At 35.7% G+C, this 15,801-nt stretch overlaps 4 protein-coding genes across 4 annotated transcripts; 3 read left to right on the top strand and 1 right to left on the bottom strand.

Annotated features, from left to right (window-relative positions):
* Nucleotides 1-1,178: 1,178 nt before the first annotated feature.
* Nucleotides 1,179-2,854, top strand: EAE98_011583 (uncharacterized protein; the record flags this gene model as incomplete). Its single annotated transcript, XM_038959205.1, has 5 exons — nt 1,179-1,233; nt 1,291-1,365; nt 1,419-1,495; nt 1,544-2,703; nt 2,755-2,854. 5 exons carry the CDS (start codon nt 1,179-1,181, stop codon nt 2,852-2,854), a joined length of 1,467 nt encoding a protein of 488 aa, XP_038804417.1.
* Nucleotides 2,855-3,573: 719 nt separating this feature from the next.
* EAE98_011582 (uncharacterized protein) lies at nt 3,574-5,727 on the top strand (the record flags this gene model as incomplete). Its single annotated transcript, XM_038959204.1, has 10 exons — nt 3,574-3,849; nt 3,901-4,179; nt 4,232-4,255; nt 4,307-4,388; nt 4,448-4,504; nt 4,556-4,647; nt 4,709-4,981; nt 5,038-5,085; nt 5,145-5,421; nt 5,480-5,727. The coding sequence occupies 10 exons, from the start codon at nt 3,574-3,576 to the stop codon at nt 5,725-5,727; spliced, it is 1,656 nt and encodes a 551-aa protein (XP_038804416.1).
* A 400-nt stretch (nt 5,728-6,127) lies between these two features.
* EAE98_011581 (uncharacterized protein) lies at nt 6,128-6,869 on the bottom strand (the record flags this gene model as incomplete). Its single annotated transcript, XM_038959203.1, has 3 exons — nt 6,128-6,387; nt 6,454-6,734; nt 6,787-6,869. 3 exons carry the CDS (start codon nt 6,867-6,869, stop codon nt 6,128-6,130), a joined length of 624 nt encoding a protein of 207 aa, XP_038804415.1.
* Nucleotides 6,870-8,667: 1,798 nt separating this feature from the next.
* Nucleotides 8,668-10,449, top strand: EAE98_011580 (uncharacterized protein; the record flags this gene model as incomplete). The annotated part of the gene is made up of 1 exon (XM_038959202.1): nt 8,668-10,449. The coding sequence occupies one exon, from the start codon at nt 8,668-8,670 to the stop codon at nt 10,447-10,449; it is 1,782 nt and encodes a 593-aa protein (XP_038804414.1).
* Between the last annotated feature and the right edge of the window lie 5,352 nt (nt 10,450-15,801).

The raw sequence follows: 15,801 nt of genomic DNA, 5'->3' as shown, positions 1-15,801 counted from the left end.
TGACTTTGATGACGACACCAAATTCGGGGTAAATTTACTTAATTCTTAAGTCAGTCTCCTGACCTAATCACCAGTAGTGTGTATTCCGCTAGACTGGAACAATGATTACGCATGCGCCGACCCGAGAGCTTTCCCCGGAAATGATAAGCTCCCGCAAGTAAAGACAGCATCGTATTCAAGGTTGGGTTTCGTAGTAATCCAATTGAAGTTGTATGTAACTGTATGAGTGAAAATAAGAGGAACTGAGACGAATCAAAAAAAGAGATATAAATTACTAATTATGAAGAGCTTCAATTGATCTGGTGTGTATTGCATTTAACTTTTCGAGACGACTACCTAGGCTCGAGCTAGATATTAGATACTAGACATATATATGTTGTAAATAAAAGTTCGGAGAATACTCCTGGATCTATCTAGCCGGCCAGGTACATTGTACAGCCTCTTTCATTGCAGCAGAGATCAAGTCACGTGAAACTACACCGCCCATCCGATGTCAATGCGCTAACCCAAGAAAAGCAATATGTTGGCAGAATTCAAGGCTGGAGTCACTGAAGTCACTGAAGTCATTACTGTCCTTCGAATCCAATGTTCATACAATTGTTTGACCCAACAGGCTTGAATTGAAAGCTTTTTGTTGTACGATTTCCAATCCGAATCTCCAGGACGCCTGTTTCGCTCTGGACCTCAAGCATCTCGACGTTACTCATACCATATTGCACAACAGACGCAATATTCTTACACACCACCTTGTTCCTTCCACGCTTCGTAAATTGCTATGCGTTAATTGCTATCTTCGCCCACTTCATTGACTGGATTCTAAGCGTCGTGTGCCGTGGCTCTTCTTGTACGACCCAAATTAAAGTTGTCGCTCGGTACCCATCGAAAGAATACCAGATAAGTGGAGGAAAGTACAGCATCGGCAGAAAATTGAAACACGATCGGCTTAGAGAGATTGTAACACCTGCAGCCTGCATTTAAAACTTGTTTTCAAGTGCGCCATCTGCTAATAATCGCCGCGGAGTATATTTGAGCAACGGGTCCAAGTGAGCGGGCAGTGGAGTGAGGTCTTGTCCAAGAGACTCCACGTTGGAATTCTTTTCGTAGATTCACAATCTGCGAGCATCATATGAGACTGATACGAAGTTTCGGAAACTTTACTTCGTTTTCAACCCTTTAACATGTCCATCTCAAGTGCTAGAACATCATTATCTTCCCAGGAGCTGACCGGCGAAGGTATATCTGTAAATGCGATGGAAGTTTATGCTATCATTTGCTGACAATGATTGACAGCAAAATTGACGGACGTTACCAAAATTGTAGAAAGCCTCAAGGCGGATTTAGAGAAGATTAGCCTTCTACCGCATCGTGAGTATGAATTGACTTCGCATAGTCTAAGATATACTTATTCCTCCTCGCAGAACGAGATGCGCTCCTGGAGCAGTTGAAGGTTTATGGTCGTGACCCTACCAATGCAGACCCGATATTTACCAAAGAGGTAGGTCACGCATATCTAAACGCAAGACGTTCCTAATTTTTGCAATAGGGAATCGAGACTCTTTCAAAGCATGCCTTCAATAGCCCTTCCAAAACTACTTCTCGAAACGCGCTTCGATGCCTCGCAAACGCCCTCCTCCTTAAGCCAGATACACGACAGATATTGGTTAGCTTGGGTTACGATGAAAGGGCTTGCGCTCTACTCAAAGATAGAATTGCATCTATTGATGACGAATTTTTGTTGTCTAGAATTATCTTTCTTACAACTTACGGTACCACGATAAACATTGAGAATCTCATCGATCAGTGTCATCTGGCAGACACCATCTCACACAATATTGCGAACCATGATAAGCTTCACGGTGTGAAGCAGAAGAAAGTCAAACAATCAGATCCCATGGAGGATATGGCTCTTGCTGAATCGCTTAAGCTTCTTTTTAACATCACACATTTTTGTCCCCAACGAAACTCCAGTTTTTCCCAAGCACTTCCTCATATTTTATCCATTCTTCATAAAATAGAGACGAATCCGAACGCACCTCTAGATTCTCCTATCGCGCAACTCGTCAACACTCTTATCAACATACCTCTTGAAGACCCAGGAAATATTAACGTGCTGTTTCCTAAAGGAAGCCCGAACTTAAATGTCGAGAAGTTTCTTGAACTCCTCGACCATTCCATCAACAAATACCAAGACGAAGAACTTGAGCAACTTGTCTCACCACTACTCACCCTCATTCGTAAAACATACGAGATCGGTCCCTCCGAAGTTCACCAATTCATGCAAACCCGGTTACTTCCAAGTGACAAAGACCGTGAACAACCTGTAGGCAGAGGAGAGTCATTGTCTGCACGCTTGATTCAATTATCAACAAGTCCCATGGCGCCCCAAGTTCGGGAATCTATATCTGCATTACTGTTTGAGCTGTCTGACAAGGACGCTAGCACGTTTGTTCAGAACCTCGGCTACGGATTTGCCTCTGGCTTCTTGTTCCAGCACAATGTCCCTATCCCAGAAAATGCCTTTGAAGCGTGGAGTACGGAAAATGATAAAGGTAATGGTAAGACAAGGCCCAGCCACGATAGTGGTAAAGCAGTCAATCCTATTACAGGGCAACTTCTCGAAGCAGAGGAGAAGATTGAACTTCCTGAGATGAGCCAGGAAGAGAAAGAGAGGGAGGCTGAAAGATTATTTGTATTGTTTGATCGGTATTTAAAATCTTCCCAAGTAAAAGATCACACAAGCTAACACACTATTAGATTGAAGAAGAATGGAATCATCACTGCGACAAACCCGATGGAGGAAGCGTTGCAACAAGGGAGGTTTGAAGAATTGGAGGATGATGCAGATTCTGATTGAGAAAGAATGGTGAAATTTGCGAGATGAAGCTAGGGGCTTGCTGGCAACTCTTACTTCCACATGTAAACCAATTTCCTTTGATGAATGATGTGAAAAGTCTTCCAAAGTTGAAGTTTTCTTCTTTCTTTTGTCCTTGAAGTAATCTATGTATCTTGTACTTGGTTATGCAGCTTTACTGCGAAATATCACAGCTGATAGATATGCAAAGACGATGGCGGCTATTGAGTCCGACCAATCAGGTCCGGAGTTAGTGAATCTGGTCTTCACTATCCATCATCAGATGGATTCACTCTGCAGTGTAACTACACCCAACACAGGGTATCCCATAGTCCGGACTACAGTCCAACAATTGAAAATCTTAAAACACTCAGTTTCTTCGAATGCTTCCACATATTGAGTTTTTTAACTTTCATTTGATTTGAAATAATAAATTTATGAAATCAACAATAGCATCTCCAGAATTTCCAAACTCGAATCTCAAATAGGAGTGCAGTCTGGACAGACGGCAAACCTGACCCAACACACCAACGGTAACGCCACTTCAATCACACAACATTGCATAAGTAACTTTTTGGTCACTTGTCTTTGCGAACAGAGAAGCACTTCTGAAATTTGCCTCTCCTGTCGCGATAGACTTGGAAGTATCATTTTTCCTAGATCGAACGTTATCAACAGCTATATAGAAGCCTTTTCTTTCACCGCAGAGAAAAGCAAAAGCCATGTCTTCATCTTGGCAAGCTCAAGCAACAGAAAGGGCTTCTTTAATTCTAGAGAAAATCCCTCGAGAATGGAGACTCTCGTCAAATGAAATTGCAGATGCAAGAGCCCAGCGAAATATTACATCGTCTGTTATTTGCAAGTATCTCAATCGATTCGAACAAGAAGTCTTGAGTCATGATTCGATCTCAATTCTAAGAAAGCTTAGGAGTGGAGAATGGACTGCTGTTCAATGTGTCCTGGCTTCTTGCAAAATTGCTTGCATTGCTCACCAAATTGTATGTTTGATTCTCTACCATCGACAATGGATATAAAGCTCACTAAAATAGAATCCTTGCTTGCTTAACATAATGATACCTGAAGCAGTGGAAAAGGCTAGAAATTTGGATGAATCCTTTCAAAATGAAGCGGGGTCCGTCAGAGGGCCTCTTCATGGTCTTCCGATCAGCGTCAAAGATCAATTTCATGTAAAGGGATCGGATACTACCATGGGCTATGTTGGATGGATTGGCACTTTTGAGGGAGATGATAATAGTAATAGGGTAGGTATGGTAAACAGCCAGACAATCTCTGAATTAGAGGAACAAGGTGCGGTAGTCTTCTGTAAAGTATGTATCTCCCATCATATTCTAGTTTGAATATTTACTGACAGTTAGGAAGACCAGCTTGCCACAAACCGTTCTCGTAAGCTTTAGTGCATAGTTGAGTGAAAGTGGCAAGCTAATTAATTTTCAGTATGACGAAACTATCAATAATATCATAGGCCAGACACTCAATCCAGTCAATCGACTTCTCTCCTGTGGTGGTTCTTCTGGGGGTATGAGGATACAAATTATTTCCCAGTGTGAATTCGATTGATCTGACAATATGCTCTAGGTGAAGCAGCGCTTATCTCAATGGGTGGGAGTTCATTGGGCATAGGTACTGATATTGGTATCTAATCTATTCTACATACCTTTAAACCCATGATTAACTTCAGCATAGCCGGTTCTATCCGCGTACCAGCTGCATTCTGTGGTATCTATGGCATCAAGCCAACTCATAATAGATTCTCTTACCGAGAGGTTGCCAATACTGTACTTCAAATACAATATTCCCTCCTAAGTATTTACCGTCATACTAACTAGCCAACCGCAGAACCCCGGGCAAACATTAATCTCCTCCTCAGTTGGGTTCCTTTCACGTTCCCTCGATGGCTTAGAATTAGTCATGAGTAGCCTTTTGTGCACATCCCCCTGGCTTCGCGATCCAGCCGTCGTTCCAATGCCCTGGCGTAAAGAGAATCGACCTGAAGCCGGGAAAAGGCTCAGATTTGGCATTTTCTGGTGGGATGGAATGATTCAGCCTCACCCACCTGTTACACGGGCATTGGAAATGGTTGTGACTGCTCTGGAGAATGCAGGACACGAGGTATTTGTCTTATTATGATGTATGATTGTAGGACAGCAGGCTAATATTGTGTTCAGGTCATAGATTGGTGTCCACCATCTCATAGTGTACCCGAGCGACTTCACGTAAGTTTTCTCGCTATACAAGTATATACTTAGGAACTAATAGAAAATCAATTTATCAGCCAGCAATAATGAATGCAGATGGATCCCATCATATTCACCAACAACTAGCAATATCCGGAGAGCCATTGATTAATGATTTACAAAACTTTTACACGTTAAAAGCACCAATGTCTCTTCTCGAATATCAAGATCGCGCACTCCAACTCCGAGATTATAGACAAGTCTACTCTGATTATTGGAATAGTACAGCAGATGCAGATGGGAATGTGGTGGACGCAGTATTAATGCCCGCAGCTCCTCATGCAGCTGTTATACCCGGGAAATGGGAACATCTCGGTATGTGCTCCATGACACAGTAGTATTTGTTGTAGGAATATCATGCTGATGGATATAGCGTATACGGAAGTTCTCAATCTTTTGGATTATACGGCGTTGGTTCTTCCAATCACTCATGCGGATAAGGATGTGGATGGACATCATGTTTATGTACCCGTTAGTGAGAAGGATTTGAGGAATTGGATCGCGTATGATGAGGTGATTTATGACGGTGCGCCGGTTGGGATACAGATTGTGGGGAGAGTATGTGAGGAGGAAAAGATTATTGGGGTAGCGAAGATTGTCGAGGAGGCTTTGGGGAGATGAAGGGAAATTTTGAGTTAGGCGATGGTAATTGCAATAATGTTGATAGTGGGTTGCAATCGATGATATTACGTATCTGATCTTATGGAAAGAGATTCTATTAATTTTGGAGGTCTTTGTGATGATCGATGCTTGTTTTCTGAACATTGTTTTACCAGATATTAAGAATTCTTGAAAATTTTCCCACTTTTTATTCGTTCTATATGGATGATCGATTTTTTCTTAACGAATATCAAGCAACGGCTTTCAAATCACCAGATCTTTTTGAATATCGAAGTATTCTCGTCTCATCCCCATGAATAGAAAGAGCCCAAACATTCACACTTCTTCGGACTATCAATTATACACACTATCCTGTCAAAGATTCAAGACTCCATAACATCAAATCGTTTCCAACATTCAGCTATCTCTGTCCTCCAATTGATGATTGAGATTGAGTAAGATTGCTCACTCTACTACCCATCTCCATCGCAGCCTTTTCTTTCCACTCTCGATAGATTTTCTTTTCCAAGATTTCACCATCGAAATTCTCAAACACATCATGATGACAATCATGCCATATACTCAGCTGTGCCCAAAACCCAGTATTAGGCTGCACCCGCGATCTCTTCTGCCGCACGAGAGCTAGAGCTTCGTCTCGATCCAAAGTCCTCTCTCGCATTACTGCATACGAAGTTAGTCGAATCAATATCATGACCCACGAAGTAAGGGTAAAGAGAGTAATTTCACCATATCCCAAAACGACCGTTCCAGATCTACTAATCCCGAGTCCGCAATGAACTAGTACGCCCTTGTTTTGACGAAGTGATGTGTCAATCATCTCGCATACATCGTTCATAATATATAGAATATCTTCCAGCGCATCATCTTGTACTCGAAAGCCATGGTGAGAGAAACCAAGTTCGAGATAGCGGGTACGAAGCCATTGAGGAAGAGGTTGATCATTTACAGATATGATTGTACATATATTTTTGCTTTGGAGATTGGAGATATTGTATGTGGAAAGTGTACTGAGGGTATTAGTAAGATGGACGAAATGGAGAGAATAGAAATTTGATTCACTCTCCGATCCATAGATTAGGCAGAATTTCGTCCATATTCAAGTTTGGGTTGTGAGTGCCGGGATTGTTTATTAATTGGGCCATTGTGATGAGGTTCGATGGATGAGATGATAGATACACTTGTTTTCTCTAGGAATGCGGAGAATATATACATATGGATAAATATGACAGATAGTGTAGTACTGGAGAAACTTCCCTCCAGGCTTCATGCTGTGTAATTCTGCAGCCTTGTGTTCGCCATGAAATTACTTACATCTGTAAGATTTGCTAGGCTGCCATCGAATTCTATTTACTTGATAGATAGTACATGACATATGGAAATGTAGAAATATGATTCAAGGGATCTAATACTCTGAACTGTAGTTCGATAATAAAAAGCGTTGAATTCCTAAATGGAGCTGGAATATTCAAAGAATTTCGTACTCTGGATTGCAGTTCGACAATCTATAGCTTTGAATTCCTGAATGGAATTGGAACATTTAAAGTATTCAGAAGTTTGAATGTATTCCGGAGATTAGCTTCCTCTCATTCATTCTGATCATGTAAAAGAATGGATATATTTCAGAAATTGAACACATTTTAGAGATTCAAATGTCGGTAGATGTAGTTTCAAGGCATTCGATACTCTAGACTATAATTCGATAATCAATAGCTTTGAATTCCTGAATGGAATTAAAAGATTTAAAGTATATCCCCTAGACTACGGGTTACGGCCGGGTTCCACTTATAATGCCTCATTAGCCAATCAAAGTATTATAATCGAAAAGCTCTTGAAATCGTAGATTATATTATCTTGAATATAGAAATATAATAGAATTTAAAAACTTTATATCAATTTTTTTTTTAAAATAAAATATATAAATCTATAATAAATCTTTTAATTATTACTAAATCACTAAATTCTCATCTTTAATCTCAATTAAATAGTTTTTATATATAATATAATTTATAAAGTTATTAATATTCTTGTTTGTATACGGGCTATATATACCGGCCGTAACCCGCAGTCTAGGGGATAGAAGTTTGAATATATTTCAGAGATTGAATCCTTATATATTTAAAAAAATTAAAAGAATAAAATAGATTTCAAAAATTGAAATACTTTCAATTATTCGAATTGTTTAAAAGAATTATTTGGATTGTCTATACGATATAGATAAATAGATTTTGAAGATCAAATTGTTTGAAATGCTTTAGAACGTCTTAGAGAATGAAAGCTCTAACATTAACATCGCAATAATAATTACGTAAAGGTCTAATTCGAGTGGAATCATTTTAACGTGGATATCGGCAGTAGCACATAGATAGAAGTTCTCTATCTTTTAAGAATATATTATAAAAAACATTGAAATATACAACAAACACGCAATCCTCCTATGGTGTAATGGTTAGCACACTAGATTTTGATTCTGGAGATATTGGTTCGATTCCTATTAGGAGGTTCTTTAATGAACATTCCTTCATTCCATACTCAGTTTGAAGCTGAGATCACAGGACTGCGATTTTTTTGGATTTTTTTTTGCTTGTCCTGTCTTCTTTTTGCTCCAAGAAAGAACATCCATGGCTTGCTCATTCCTAGATCGGAAGCCAGCTGAGAAACCCCCACATAGTGGATTATAAATAATATACTCGTAGACCATCAATACGAAGATAACCAAGCTCCTATTATTAATCATGTACACGTGATCTTCTATCATCTAATTCAGCTCCGCTTACTATGAATCAAGTCAGCCATCTTCTGTATTGTATATATCTTTTGTATCTCGTTGTACAAATTACCTGGACTCCTACCACCCAACTAAGGTTATATGATAAGTCCTAAGCTCTTTAGGTACTATCTACTTGTTTGTTTGTTTTGTGTCCCGTTACACAATAGACCCTCATGCAGGATCCACCCCGAAAACGTATTCGAGCCCGAAATGCATGCGATAGTTGCCGTAAGAGGAAGCGGAAATGCGATGGTTGCTCACCATGTTCAGAGTGTGTAGGTTATGAATACGAGTGTAGCTTCTCTCCCAATATAACGCCAGTTGGCTCCATGAAGAAAGCAAAGCTATCTCATGAGCCAACATTCCAAGGATCCCAATCTCAGAACATTTCCAATACAGTTGCATCGAGTGCTGAATCCTCTGATCTTACACAAAGGGGAGGAAAACATTCAAATCTTGCTTTTGTAATCAATGGAAAACCAGAAGAAACTGCAGCCAAATTGTTTCACCAGGAAGACATTAAACAAGGCACTGCTAGCAATGATACCACAAATGATTTATCGATTTTGGAGCCGTACAAATGCAGATTTACCAGCGCAAATAGTGCCATCGCATTCCCGAGATGTCTAGGAATGGAACTGGAGATGGCCACACCTCCACGGTTGCACAGTTATGCATGGAATGCTGGCATCCGGTCAGAAGCACCGAAACCGAATTATATGCGTTTACACGAATTTTGTTCTTGGGGATTTGCATCTTCAGCAATAGATGTTTATTTTGAACACATTAACCCCGTTTTTGGATTTCTAGAAAAGGAAAAGTTTCAACACAGATGTGAGCTTTTTTGGAAAGATGATACGGGAAGTATTGGATTCGAGGCACTTATCTGTGGGGTTGTGACTTTGGGTGCATTGTTCACGAGACAGATTGCATCTATGCTTGAAAGTGATGTCTTCGAGCATGGCCGATGCTTGCTGGAGCAAGGATCTCAGAGGCATGGCGATATGTCTCTTGAACATGTGATGGCATGGACATTACGGGCTCTTTACCTTCGGTCCACGAGTCGTCCCAATTTGTCTTCATTGGCAATCTTTACGACCGTTCATTTGGCTGAATCAATTGGCCTTCATCGAGAATTGGATACTGTTGTTTTCGCTGTTGACGGATCCAGAAAGGTCTTCTCACCAGATGTATTGGAATTACGTCGGCGGGTCTTTTGGATCGTGATGTCCCTGAACCAATTATTCGCTGCCGAATACGGCCGTTCAAAGGTTTCCTTGGACAATGTTAGATGCCAAAAGCCTATCGCTAAAGAAGGAGATTCAATCGGCGACTTGATTGGTATGGCGGAACGACTATCATATTGCACTATCTCAGACGTTGACCCTGATGCCCTGCGAATAGCGATTGAACATTTGGCGATCTTGCCTTGTAATCATTCGGGACTGACCATGATCAAGGCAGATGTTGTTTTGTGTCTTTCTCGAAAACTACACCTAACTCATTCGAAATTCAGTTCTTCCGTCTTAAATACTATAATGGTAGTTCTTCGCAGTGCCTTTGCGGAGTCCCGAAATCTGTCAGACAAGCGAGTTCCTTGGTGGAACGTGGTCAGCGTTCCATTCAACACGGTTTGTCTACTCCTGTCGATAAACACGCGTCAGAGCATATCCTTTCTACCCCAAGCCATGGACACTCTAGAATTCGCTAGCAAATCATGGGATACCCATCTGTCGAGAGAGGCTTTACATACTGCGCAAATGTTGGTCAATCGATTCATAGATATGAAGCGTGAAGATCAGATGGTTCTGGAATCCCTCCATCGTGTTGTTGATCACCCTAGTGTATCTTCGAGTACACAGAATTGGACAGGGACTATTGGAGATGACCTGTTCGGAGGCTTAAATGGACAGGATTTTGGGTGGGCACAGTTCTTCGGTGATGTTGTGGGATAATTTGGGAGTCACTCCAAGAGAATTGTCATATCCACCTCTGGTGGAGACGAATATTGGCGTCGGAACGATCTACCTGCACGTTACCACTGCTTCAAAGGAGCAATCAGCCTCAAGACTAAAGGAAGGAAGGAGGCGCAGGGGTGTTTTAATCTCTCTGCGAAGGAACAACCACACCTCTACATAGCACGCGATTACTTGCCGAGTAAGTTACTAGCGAATGGTATTTTTTTGTTCTATTTAAGGTTATGCATCGGGGCTAAACCGGAAATGTAATTGTTGTAAAAAGTCGGCTTCTGAGAATTAACCTTGAGTTTCCTTGCGGGAACTCACGTAATCGTCGGAAGTCTTTGAGGCCATAGGGCACAGCAAGTACTCACAATGTTTTACATATATACTTTGGGGCGTGTTTGGTACGATTTGGTAATTAACAGGAATATAATATAATTAACGTGGTTTATCATCGAGTGGGCTATATCATCGAGTGGGCCACTTTTCCCTCAATTCACACCTTCAACTTCTACACGCGATTTATCAATCAATTATTATGGAATCAACTAATCAAGAAGCCCGAATCTTTCTTGCTATCGAAGCTATTCATAAAGATAAAAAACTCAGCATTCGAAAAGCTTCTAAGCTCTATAATATCCCTCGTATAACTCTTCAACACAGAATGGACGGTTTATCACTTTGTACAGAAACTTGGGCGAATTGTTATAATATTATAGAATTAGAAGAGAAAGTGATTGTTCAATATATTCTTGATATGGATTCGAGAGGTTTTCTATCTAAATTAAGAAATGTGGAAGATATAGCGAATCATATTCTCGAATCGAGGGGTGCAAAGTGTGTTGGGAAGCTTTGGATGTATTGATTTGTAAAGTGTCGAATCGAATTAAAGATGTGTTTTAGTTGTATTTATGACTTTTAAAGGGCTCTCTGCGAAGATTTTAAACTTATTGAAAAGTGGTTTCGATTGGTTACGAATATACAAGCGAAATATAGCATTTTGGATGGCGATTTCTATAATTTCGATGAAACGGGCTTTATGATAGATATAATATACTCCGAAATAGTTATAACTAGTACTGAACGAAATAGTAGAAGCAAGGTAATACAATCAGGCAATAAAGAATAGACTACAGCAATTATATATAGCAATAGGGAAAGTGAAACTATACCCCCATTTCTAATGATTCAAAGACAGGTTTATCTTTCTAATTAATATACCGAAACCGATTTTCCTATAGATTGGGCTATTAAATCTATATCTAATAAATAGACAAATAATAAAACAGATTTAGAATAATTAAAACACTTCAATTGTTACGGTCAATCCGTGTAAGAACTAGCAAGAGTATATAAATAGCTCTTGCAAAGCTATTTCGGACTAATACCAATCCACACATAATTATAAATTATAGAATTTTTATAGTTTAGAAAAATTAATAAAAAGTTTTTATATTATATTATATCTAATTAATTTATTATTATTATTTATTTTAATAATTCTTTTTATTCTTTTATATAAAATAATTCATTAATTATTTTTTAATTAAGTAATTATCGATATTATTATAATTTTAACAAGAAGAATATTTATCCCAAAAGAAAAGCGGGATATTTGTAGTGTAACTCAAAACCAATCCGGTAAAACTATTAATTAATTTCTGTAAAATATTGGTAGTGATACCCACTTAGCCTAATTACACTCCTCTGGTAATAATAAGAATATATTATTAGCCTAATAACTTAAAGAAATAAAAAAAGAAATAGCAGTTATGAAAGAAGCTTATAGGGTGGCTATGGATTACATCTTATATACAATCACTTTGATCAAGCATAACCAACCCACAGTTATATTGAATACAATCCATTAGGGTATTAACCTTAATTAGGGAAAACTATTGAAATTGTAAAGATTAAAATAATACAAAGAAAAGAATATCAAGAAAATTAAGAATTTCTTTTTTTAGGCAAAAATTATATTTTGAAGTAATAATAGATATTATTTTCCTATTGATATTAAGAAAATAGAATATATTATTCAATATTTTAAACAACAATCCCTAGCAATTTAGCGTTAATATATAAGCAAATCAAGTTATAAAGAAATAAATTAAAAAAACTTTAGGGAGTATATGTATAATACTATTATAAATAAAGGGATTAAATAATAATAAATAATTCAAAAGATTATATATATAAAACAAAAAAAAGAAGAAACTATAAATGTATTCATAATTTATCTAAAAAACTTTAAAAAGAACATCAAGTAGGAGGTGGAAAGTATTCAGATTGAGAGGCTTTTAATAGATCTATTATCCAATATAGTTAGGAAAATATCGAAATCCTTATAATAATCTGAATTGTGTAATAAGCTTATAAAACAAATCTGTAAACTAAAAAGTATAAAGAAATTATTTCGAGGAAGAGATGTAGGGAATTTATATTGATTCTGTAAGTATAATTAATTATTTTCTCGATATTAAAATCCATTTAAATATTTTTATCTAGAAAACAATCTGATTTTAATTATTAAAATAGAAATTCAAAAATCAAATCAACCTTTTTGAAAAAAATCCTTTAAAATATCAAGACATCCTGTTAATGTATTGTATACAGAGTGTATGCAAACTGCTATATACTATAAATACTAATAGAAAGGGTATATTACTTTGAATTATCAGAATGACTTTGTGTATAAATATTGTGGGGGAAGATATAAAGAAAACAAGTACCAAAATAACCCCCCTAAGGCTATCTGTATGGGAAACGCTTAGATCCAGTAATTATAATAAGTGTCTTATTAATACTGGATCTATATAAAGAAGGGCGGATAATCTTTATAATTATAATAATCTTTAATAACAATAGTAAGCTGATAGTATTCCAATACCTTATCGATTTAGGAGTATAAGCTAATATTATATAACAAAGTAAATGTATTGAATAGGATTAAATTCCTACCAAGAAAAGCATTCTCCTTGTATCAGTAAATGGTATTGTAATTATATTGTATAGGGATTATAAATTCCTTATTGAAATAAAAAATAAAAAAGGGGAAAAGAGAATCTATATTTATAGTTTTATATTAGTAATATTGAATTTATTATAGATAGATGTTATTTTAGGTTTTTTATAATTATAAATAGTTAATTCTGATATTGATTGGAAGTCGATATCATTTCGATATCACTTTATTTTAAGCAATCTTGAGATTATTTCTATAAAAGAATTTTATTGGAAAATGAAGAAAGGCAAAACAGTTTTTGTAATCTTTTTAAACAAAATGGCCTTGTAATCAAAAATAAAAGGGGATCGCTTGATATTTGTATTGATTTTATATAAAATATCAGAAAAATTCTAGGAGTATAAGAAGGCTTTTTTAGAAGATGAAAGTAACTTTCTACTTGAATACTATTTAATGGAGTATTGTATTAATCTCAAACTTGGTTCAACTTTCTTTTAGGGCTTGATTTATTTTTTATTAAAAAAAGAGTTAGTAATATTATAAAAGTATTTAAATAAATACCAAAAAAAAGAATGAATAAAAAGATCTATTAGCTCAGTAGGGATGCTTATTATATTCATTCCAAAAAAGAGAGGAGGCTATTGATTATATATTGATTATTGAGGGCTTAACCGGATTATTAAAAAGGATCGAACCCCCCTATCTTTTATTAATGAATCTCTAGACCGATTTCAATAAGATATTATATTCATTAAATTAGACTTATAGAATATTTATTATTGAATTTGTATAAAAGTAAGGAATAAATAAAAGATTGTATTTTGTATATAATATAGCTAGTATAAATATAGAGTAATATCTTTTGGTTTTATTAATGTCCCTGTAATATTTCAGATATATATTAATCAAATCTTATCCAACTTGATGGATAGTATCTATATAATGTATCTTGATAATATTCTGATCTACTCAAGAAATAGAGCTATACATACAATAGATATTCAAAAGGTTTTTATATAATTTATTGAATACAAGCTCTATACAAAGTTAAAGAAATATATCTTTTATATTAATAAAATGAAATTTCTGGAATATATTGTTTTGCCTATAAACATTACTATGGAACCAGGTTGTATTCAGATTATAGTGAAATGACTAATATCTAATAGTCTTAGAGATATATAAGTATTTCTTGATTTCGCGAATTTTTACTGATGGTTTATCAGGGCTTACTCAGCAATAACTCACAGTATAACCACATTATTGAAGAAAACAAAGAAAGGAGAAATAATAATCGAATTCAAATAAATTAATGAAATACAAAAGGTATTCGAAGTATTAAAGAAAGTCTTTACATTGGTATCTATTCTCCGGTATTTTGACCCCTTATTTTGTATAATAATTGAAATTGATATGTCGATCTTTACTTTAGATTACATATTATTATAACTCTTTTTGAAAGGAATTAAAAAGACATTGATCCAATAATGGCACTTTATTGTATTCTATTCAAGAAAACTAAATTTAGTAGAATAATGATATTTCATTTATAATTAAGAATTATTAATAATATATATCGCTTTCATATAGTGGCGCTATTATGCAATAGAAAGTTGACATATTATTATGGTTAAATTGAATTATAATAGCCTTTAGTATTTTATAATAAAGAAAAGCCTGAATAACCAACAAGCAAGATAAACAAAGGTTTTGATTATATATAATTTCGAAATAATATATAAAATTAAAAGATTGAATTCCACAAATAGGTCGTTGTGTTGTCCTAATTATACTGTTAATATAAATAATATAAATGATATACTTCCAATTCTTTAGAATAAATTGAAGAATAGATTAATAATTATAAATCTATTTCAAAATTCTTCTATTAAGAAGATAGAGCTTCTATATAACATTATAGGTCTCTTATAAAAAGAAAAATATGGCCTATTATTCCATAAACTCAAATATTTATTAATTAAAATTAATTATAAATAATTAATATTACATTAAATAATTTGTATTTTAGTAGAAGATAAAACAATATTTAAGCTAATATCAGAAACAATAAGAAATGCTTTATTGTGTTTTTAAATAGATAATGATTTTATAAAAAATAAAGAGTATCTGAATTAAAAACTACACTCCACTAGAATTACTTTATTTTAATAGATAGGTATTAATAGACTTTTTAAATATAATAAAAACATCTACATACCGTTAGATTTTACTTTAAAAATAAAGATTTTGAAAACCTATTACAATAACCCTATAAATGGATATTAGAATATCTCTAAAACTTTAGAAATCTTGAGATCTAAATACTTCTAGCCTTTAATAAAAAAGAATATAAAAATATATATTAAAATATGTGTGGTATA

Source organism: Botrytis deweyae (assembly GCF_014898535.1).
Source record: "Botrytis deweyae strain B1 chromosome Unknown BDEW_050, whole genome shotgun sequence".
NCBI lineage: Eukaryota > Fungi > Ascomycota > Leotiomycetes > Helotiales > Sclerotiniaceae > Botrytis > Botrytis deweyae.
The sequence above is the reverse complement of the archived record's forward strand: the minus strand, read 5'-3'. Positions and strand labels throughout refer to the sequence as shown.